We start from the raw sequence: 9280 nt of genomic DNA, 5'->3' as shown, positions 1-9280 counted from the left end.
CCCAGAAAACCAGATTTACTGTTTAGAGATGCTAGGGCTGGCCCAAGGTATTTGGGCACCTGAGGCAAATCCCCAAATGGTGGGAGTCCTCCCACCAGGGAAGAAGGGGTGAAGAGAGATCAACACGAGGAACAAGTGGGGAAGAACAATCAGTGTTGGGATTTGCTGCCCCTGGGGATCTTGCCGCCTGAGGCAGATGCCTCACCTGGCTTCATAGGTTAGCCAACCCTGAGAGATGCTTTCAAGTACAGGAATTTCACTCCCATAATTGTTGGATAGCAGGCAGAAGAGACTCTGTTGGGGTAATGCTATAATCCATAGGTCTGGGGATCATAGAATCATAGAGTTGGAGGGTTGGAAGGGATACAATGGGTCAACAAGTCAGGAAGAGAAATAGAGTGGTTGTGGTGGTGTAGTTCAGGGTGCCATTATGGTTGCCAAATCTCTGGCTCCAAATGAACTAGTTGCTGCTCTGCCAAAGGCCAACACCTTTGGTGTGAATTAGGAAAAGTGGCTCTGGAAAGAGAAAGGACTTTGGGGGCATAGCTCATGCTGCAGTCTTTGGGTGTCTATATGGCATTTGACTGGAACTCATCATTCAGGCATCTGAATCACTTGGATAAGCACTGAGAAGCATTATATTTTCTCACGAATTATGGTCTTGAGGAACACTGGAGAAAATTTGCAGAATTCTTGGACTGGGCATGCCTACCATTCAGCGAACAGAGAAAGCCTTGGCCAGAGATGGGACAGAACAAAACTGGAAATTGTGCTTTCATAAAACACAATTAAATAATAGAGTTGCTGATACTCTCCTTATTTTGCAAGAGCCAACGGTTGCAAGCCATTCTTGTTCAGAGACCCTCTGTCAGCCACCTTTGCTAGTTAAGTAGTATTTTCCCAGCTCTTTGCTCCACTATTTCCACTATCTTCCCCTCTGACTACAGAGAGCACAAACACATAAAACAGTCAGGATTAGGAATGTCATGAAATCTGTGAAGTCCCAAAACTAGGTGCTTCAGTTATGGGTGTAAAAAGGTATTGATTTATGTTCTGCCTTGAATTTGTTGCTGCAGCGCTGTTTCCATTCCACTGCAGTTTGGCTTCTGACTAATATTAAGTTATCCTCCTTCCCGTCTACTATGGTGAAATTATGTGTAATGAATTATGTTATCATTATGTTACTCCACACCATTTATTTTAATGCAAAGGAAATGAAGTGCAAATTCCAAAGTGTGTGTGTCTCATCGATCATATATTATTTGTTGACTGCAAACAACAACAGTGAATACTGACCATATTCACTTGATTGATTTCATTCTGGACATGGTACAAATAAGCAAACACCAGCAGTTTCTGCAATTGGGATTTTTCAGCATCCTTAACCTCAACTCAATTTGCAGGGCATAAGTACCACATTTGGTTGTGCAAACATGTTGCACATGTTAAAGAACTGAAGAGGATAATCCCTCCTTGGGGAGAATCATAGCAGAAATTATTATTGGAGACTGTTGCCCTTTTTTCCAATAACAAAACCAAGTTGTTCTCTGCGTGAATGGAAAAAAACAAACCTCATAAATCTCAATACTTCTCATTCTGTCTCCCAATGAAGTTAATCTATGAATACAATATCTGTCACTCTGCCACCAGTATTTGTCACAGGAACACCAGCTGCCTTAGCTCACAAAAGAAAAAAGATAGACTTCAAAATGAGGAAAGTCTGCCTGAAGAAAATAATTGCATTCTAGGAAATATCTGCACAATTGCATATTCTGTCATTTTAAGGTAGTCCTATTGGAGACACTAAATGGGTTCCAAAACCAGCAAGGCCCAGCATTTATAAATATTGTGGTACCTCAGGTTACAGACGCTTCAGGTTACAGATGCTTCAGGTTACAGACTCTGCTAACCCAGAAATAGTATCTCGGGTTAAGAACTTTACCTCAGGATGAGAACAGAAATTGTGTGGCGGCAGCGGGATGCCCCATTAGCTAAAGTGGTATTGTAGTGGTTGGGAGTTACTCGTGCGTAATCCTGCCCCGTTTGGGCATTAGATTGCCTGGTTAAACCCTTCGGACTGCACAGCCCATCTCAGCGTGGCTGCCCTTAGTCACTCGTAGAATCTGTCTGTGGGCGTTTCTTAAAGCGCTGCCAACATAAGAGCTGTTTGACGCCCAAGCATCTCCACCTCTCACTGCGCGGGAGTCTCCTGCGCAGGGTGGGCGTGGGTAGCGGGGTGCCTGGGCTCTCCTCACTAACTTCCAGTGAAGAGTCCTGGAGCCCCTGCACCTCCTGGTCCCGTTGCTCTCCTGGATCCCTGGTGTTACACTTATTCCCTTCCCCTTCTTCCCAGCTGAGTCTCCCCCTAGCGCTGGGACCTTCTCCTGCAGAATCAGAGACCCTCTCCTTCTCCCGTGCCTCTGATGTCAGTTCCCTGACAGGTACCTCCGGTTAAGAACAGTTTCAGGTTAAGAACGGATTTCCAGAATGAATTAAGCTCTTAACCTGAGGTACCATTGTAAGTTTATCAAACAGTCCTAATGGCAATGGAGACTTGTTAGCATTTCATTTGTTAGTATTACCTTCTGTATCAGAGACCATATGCCTCTAAACACCCAAATGCTTCTCATACGCATCTGGCTGACCACTGTGGGAAAGGGATGCAGGTCAGCATAGGCCTTTAGACTGATCCAACAGGGCTCTCTTCTTATGTTCCGATGTGTTTGCACTTTGTTCTTTCACTCACCTGTAATCAGGTTGTCCACCAGGGTGGTCGGCATGCAGAAGATCCCCACCAAGACATCACTGATAGCCAGGTTGAGGATGAATATGTTGGTGACTGTTCTCATCTGCCGGTTCTTCAGCACTATGAAGCACACCAGCATGTTGCCGACCATGCACACGAAGAAGATACAGACGTAGGCAACAATAAACATGGCGGCCACTGGAGAGGAGTGCTGATAGTAGGAGGAGAAGGTATAGTTCCCCCTATAGATCTGGCTGCGGCTTTCATTCCTGGTGAAGGATGGGCTGCTGTTGGTAGGGCAGGATGTGTCACCTGGGTGGATGGGTGGGGAAAAGCCAAAGAAATGAAAGATAAACTTGCAATTCATTGGTTTGTCAAAATATGCTCTTGTAAGTATTCACGTATATCTAAACACTTTCACAAGTGCACTTGAAGTGGCCTGCATTAAACCTACAGAAAACTACTTCAAATCTAGTTATAAAAATATGCTTAAATCACAACAACACCATTAAACGTTAAAAACAGCAACTGAAAACAAAGCTATGCTTGTGGTGGTACACCAACCACATACCTATTGAGGTTTACAGGGAGCTTAGCTGTTTGGAATAACTGAAATAATATAGTTCTCCCCCTGCACCTACTGAGGTGTTGTTCTCCCTTCATCTTGCTTCCCTGCAAATTAGTTCAGTTATTTTAGCTCCTCTTCACTTCAAGGCAATAAGCGATCTCGACACAAAGGTTTTGGAACTCAAATGGAACATGAGAATCCACTACTGATCCCTCTATGGTCACCATTGAATGGCAATGGTTCCTCAGGGTTTCAGGCTGGGTCCTCAGCCCTATCTGCAGATGTTGGGGATTGAACCTAAGACCTTCTGCTGATGCTCTACTTCTGAGCTACAGCCTTTCCCCCAAAGGATCTTCTGTTTTTGGGAGGCATGTGAAAATAGAACCAACAACCATAGTCCAAAGGGGAATGGGCTCCAACCTAAAAAAACTCCAAAGAAGGCAACTAACTCCAAGATCATCTTCACACCATAAAGTACTATGATGCCACTTTAAAAAGTCGTGGCTACCCCCCCAAGGAATTCTGGGAGCTGTAGTTTGTTAGGATGCCGAGAACTACAATTCCTGGAGTTCCCTGTGAAGAGAGATTGTTTAACCAGTCTGCAAATTGTAGATCTGTGAAGGGAATAGGTAAATCTCCTAACAACTCTCAGCACCCTTAACAAACTACAGCTCCCAGAATACTTGGGGGGGGCACACAACAACTGTTTATAGTGCTTTAAATGTATGGTGTGAATGTGGCAGGAATGTGCAGTGCAACAACCTCATGTGGCAATAATGACAGCTCTGCTAACCCTCTCTAGGTCCAAAGCACATATCTTAGCTTTGTTTTGCTTTTGTTTTTAGACAGAAAACTTGTCATTGCTATTATTATTATTATTATTATTATTATTATTATTATTATTATTATTATTATTATTATGACTACTGTTATTATCTGCCCTGCATCAAATGTTCTGAGAGAGGGTTACAACAATTTCTAATGCAATATTAAAACAGTCTGAAACAAACCATATCCACAAGAATAGGGTAGATCCAAAAAACATGCAACTCAGGTGATAAAGGCCTGGTGACAGAAGTGCCTCTTCAGCAGGCAAACATTGACCAGCAAAGCTATTCATGTATATGAAATAAACACATCTTTTTATTATTTCGAAAGGCCCTCAGTGAAGTAAGAAGTGGCTGCATTTACAAGAGAATAACAATAACAACTTGTCTTTGGCTGTTTATTTCTAGTTGACCTCCTATTTAAAAGTCACAGTGAAGTAGCCTCTAGGGCATGAAAGCATATGCCACAAACAATTTGTGAGCATTTAAGGTGCCCAAGGTAGACTCCTGTGGTTGCTGTCAGTGAGGGTCTCCTTAGTTTCTGACACCTGGCCAGCTTCTTCCTGGGGAGAATCTTCTGCTTCAGGTGCAAAAAGGACTTGGCTAATCTTGGGTGCTGCTGTGCATCATGACTTGAGGGGATATGGGAGCTATTTATTGTTCCACCTGAAGCAGCAAAATGTCTTAGGTCAGTCTTGCTGGCCGTATAACACCTACATCATGTCCCTTCCCATTCAAAGTTAGGAAGCCATCTCCTGAACTACAGCCCCATTACGTAATTTGAAAATCTTCTGCTCTGTCAGCATAGAAGATTGACTGCTTCACCGTGCTGACTGGGGCTGAGGGAAGCTGGAGTCCAGCAACAGGCGGAGGGCAGCAGGTGTCCCCATCCTTGAAGAATTGCGAAGGTACTTTGTGTGCCAAGATCTGGGGAAATCGGAAGCCATTTTGGTACTAGCGGATGGACGCAACAGCAGGGTGTTCTGAGGGAAGAGTGAGGGGGAAAAGAGAGGACATTTTCCTCCCCAAAGAGAAAATGAATAGGCTGAGACACATTGCTCCCTGGCGCAAGCAGAGCCTGCTGGCCAGATCAACAATGGCTAATCAATCCAGTTATGGGGTCTGGAAGCAGCCATTGCATCCATCCCATGACATCCATCCTTGTGCAGACAACAGGTTCCCCCCTGTTCCTGGTTTGGCATGCAACCTTGCACCATGGAAGAAGGGTTTCATACGAGCAGGCTCTTTTCCTCCCAGGACTTCTCCGTGGTGAATGCCGGCAGCCACATGGACTCCACTGGTCCCCATCAGCTGTGTGAACCCAGGAGATTTTAGGGTGGTCTAAAGCACTTCACAAATCTGACCTACGTAGCTTGCATGGGTTACAGCAAATACTGAGATGGGACTCCTTGATTCTGGGGCTTATAAAACAAAAAAAGCTCTTGGAGACTCCCTGGAAGCATGGATCAGAGCCAACTAAGAAATGAGGTGTTCAAATCAGCACTTAGCTACAGGGGGCATTGTACAGTTGCTTTGATATGTAAAACAGCATTTACAAAGCACTGGTTACAGAAACAACAGGTGCCTCACCCCCCCTTACACATCCCTTCACTAGCTGTTTAGGTCATTCAAAATAAAGCATGTTTGGCACAGGGGAAACAGCAACAAACAATCAAATCAAAAAGTTCTTCTTGATTGCTAGGTGATCACACGTAACTACTTAATTACACAGAGACTGGATTAGCAGCATGAGAAAAATCTACTTAATTGTTTTAAAAAATCAACTTTGGAGAGCAGGTCTTAAGCAAACCAAGTTTTATTTTATTTTTCTTCCAAATAAAGAATCTAAGGTCCTTACCTTCCTCATCTTCCATGATGCCGTGGGTCTCCAGCTTATTCTCCAACTATATCTGTGGGGGGTTGAGTTTTTGACAGTGGACCAGAGTATTCAAATCAGTCCCGCTCTGCGACGTTCCTTGCTCTAGGCTTAGTCTTTCTCTCTCACACACAGTAATAAGTCAGTCATGCTATTTCAAGGGAAGAGTATTCTGGCCTGAGAGTCGGCTGCTTGCACTTAAATCAGTGGCCCTGCAGTTTGGAGAGCTTACGTTGCTTTGTCAAAGATGCTGCTTCTTTCTATAATGCCCCTGTTTCTCCAGGTCTGCCTCTCTGCTTCTGTTCCAGTACGATGGAAGCAGTTTTCAAGATCAGGCACTCTGCAAACAGTCGTTGGTTCAAGATCTCACTGCAGGATTTTCAGTGAAGGAAACGCGCAGAGACTTTGCAAATATTCAGTTTGCCCTTATTTGGTTTTTTCCTCCTTGAGATCACACATACACTTCAAAGATGCCTTTTTGGAAAATGTACCAAAAGACTTGTTGGCGTCAAGTTTCTTTTGCAATGGTTTGGGTGTAGGTCCTCTCTAGTTATCCCAGCTCCTTCTGATGAACAGCTCCAGAATTATCTGCTCTGCAGCAGGTGGAAATTGGAGGGCTGTTTGCAATCCAGCTGGTGACCGAAGCAGATGCTGCTAACTGGCTTTGCTCGGTGCCTGAATTTGTGCTCTCTCTCTCTCTCTCCTTCCCCCTCCCTTCAGCCTCTGCTCCTTGGAATCTTTTCCCACCAACTGACTTCACTGAGAGGAAAAACTGGAAGCTGCTCTTATCAGTGGAGGGGGGGAAGTTGTGCCTCTCCCCAGTGCCATGGTTACAACACCTGGCAGAGGCACACAGGCAAACACCTGGCCCAGTAATTACTGGACTGGCAGGAACAGACTGGCAGAGAGTGGAAGAGAGGTTAGAGGCCATGCACACCGAGCAACGAGGGAAATCAAAACAAGCCCACTCTCCAATCAGGTTCCTCTTGCTGCAAAATGGACATCGTCTGCCAGTTTCCCTTGCCCATTTCACTGTTAGCCCTATTCAGGTAGACCTGAGTCATATTTGCAGCTTTCTCTCCTGGGATCCAGAAGAACCATTCCCAGCTCAAGGGCCACACCCTCTCAGGGCTCCCGAATGGTGGCAATTGGCTGGAATGGACTTCCCTTTTGCAGCAGAGATCCCTCTGGAGGTGTAGGGCATTTTTGGTCACATTTGTTTTACCTGCCGACTTGCATGGGCAAGAATAAGTGGACAAGCCAAGGAAGAACATTAGGGAGGCAAGCAGCATTATAATATCCTAGGAACAGAAAGAGCTGTCTTATACCAACTCAGAGCATTGGTCTATCTGGCTCAATACAACCAACACTGACTGGCAGAAGCTCTCAAGAGTTTCAGACGAGGGACATTCCCAGCCCTGCTTGAAGATGCCAGGGATTGAAGCTGGGACCTTCTGCACAGAAAGCGATGCTCAGCCACTGAGCTGCAGCCTTTCCCCTCGAGAGCAAATCTATTGCCCTGCATCAGATCCCACAGAAAGATCCCCAGATGCTTTCAGCTTAGAACCACCAGCCAGTTTTTCCTCTGCCTTTCCCTGTCCTTCTCTCTGTGCCCCAAGCAATGTAATTTCTTTCTCTCACTGCCTCCAAATCTGCTTTATACCTCAGTTCCAAAAGCACACCTTTCCGTGAGGTGGGGACAGGCACACATCACCTTCTCTGGTCCCAGATGGGCTTTTCCATTCCAGCGGAGGGTCCAAGTCTTGCCATAAGTGCCTCATATTTGGGAGATGACCTCAAACAGAGGCAGGTAACTTTCTCGGCCTCTTTGCCTCATTGCTTGCAGGTTAATCTAACTATGGGGGCTTGCTTCTGGGGCATACCAACTGCATGGGCCCAATCCGTGCTGTGGTGGTAAACAGTGAAGTTCTCTTCATAACAGCCCCCAACATAGACACAACCCTTAGATGGCCACATTCCCATTCCTCTACAATGCCAAGAGCTCCCTTTGAAGAAGGCTTGATTGTTAAATCACTCAAATTGTAGCTCTGTGAGAGAAATAGAGGTTGTCATAACAAGTCTCAGCACCCTTAAACTACAACTCCCAGAACTCTTTGGGGGAAGCCAGGACTGTTTAAGGTGGTTGAAATGGGGTGTACAGTGGTACCTCGGGTTACAGACGCTTCAGGTTACAGACTCCACTAACCCAGAAATAGTACCTTGGGTTAAGAACTTTGCTTCAGGATGAGAACAGAAATTGTTCTCTGGCGGCGTGGCAGCAGCGGAAGGCCCCATTAGCTAAAGTGGTACCTCAGGTTAAGAACAGTTTCAGGTTAAGAACAGACCTCCAGAACGAATTAAGTTCTTAACCCGAGGTACCACTGTATAGGGTGTTAGTGAAGGGGTACGATGCTCTTTTGGGGGTAGTTTGTCCACCTTTGGTCCCCCCCCCATACTCATATCCCACCTGCAACTCCTAGAAACTGTCAGCATGCGACAGCGGCCACACTCTGGGAAATGGCTTTAAGTAGCTGGCTAAACCAGGTGAGGGGTAGCCAGGGGTCTCAAACCCTCAATGAGTTAGAGACTTCCCCTGCATGGAAAAACAGGCTCTGGTGGATTGAGTGGACAAGACCATTAGTGACTCCAACCTTCAAGAAGGCGGTTTCTGCATGTGCTGTAGAGGAAAGTTGATGGGCAGATGGGGCTCCACCACATGGGATGGTAGCCCATCTAGGAGAAGGAGAGCTCTGATCCTAAACCTCTGCTTCGTTGTGGGATATCTTCGGGAGGAGAGAAGGTTAAGGAGTGAAACCCTACACAGATCCAGAGTGGAGTCCTGAAGACGGTTGGATGGCGCCTTGTAGGCCTCCTTCCGGCAACTCCTGCAGCCAAGCTGCTGCCAAACATATTGCTCTGCTTTCCTTTGGGCCTCGTCAGTGAGGTCAAGAGGGGGGTCTTGTCATCTGGGCAGCCAAGGACCTCCATACACATTGCTCAGGCTTGCACCCTGGGGAGGTCACTTCAGTGCTGCAAATGCAGCGATTTGACTTCACCCCCAATGGCACACTCCATTGTCTCTCGAGACAGATGGATACCAACAAGTGTTCTCAATGTGTGGTGTGAATCTGACAGAAGACAACACAGCAGAAGTGAACTGTTGACCAATGCAGACCTTATGGCTCTCATATCAGCCCAGCTTCCGCCTCCTGCTTTGTTTAACATCCAACCTGATGAAGGCTGTGCATAAACTATGAACCTTT

The 9280-nt window shown here is 45.9% G+C and overlaps 1 protein-coding gene across 2 annotated transcripts in view; it reads right to left on the bottom strand.

Annotated features, from left to right (window-relative positions):
- Positions 1-9003, bottom strand: part of LOC310707583 (neuropeptide FF receptor 1-like) — a 20512-nt gene extending 11509 nt beyond the window's left edge. Inside the window, exons 1-2 of one of the 2 annotated variants that reach the window (XR_014526600.1) lie at positions 6000-6827; positions 2747-3058 (exon numbers count right to left, since the gene is read on the bottom strand). Coding sequence is in view for 1 of the 2 variants with exons in the window: in XM_083504684.1 (XP_083360810.1) it covers positions 2747-3058; positions 6000-6015 (328 nt within the window). In the remaining variant the exon portion in view is untranslated. Of the gene's footprint in view, positions 1-2746; positions 3059-5999 lie in introns of both variants that reach the window. The other variant, XM_083504684.1, reaches the window with a different exon arrangement.
- Between the last annotated feature and the right edge of the window lie 277 nt (positions 9004-9280).

The sequence above is a fragment of the Podarcis liolepis genome, assembly GCF_965112155.1.
Source record: "Podarcis liolepis genome assembly, chromosome: 5".
NCBI lineage: Eukaryota > Metazoa > Chordata > Lepidosauria > Squamata > Lacertidae > Podarcis > Podarcis liolepis.
The sequence above is the reverse complement of the archived record's forward strand: the minus strand, read 5'-3'. Positions and strand labels throughout refer to the sequence as shown.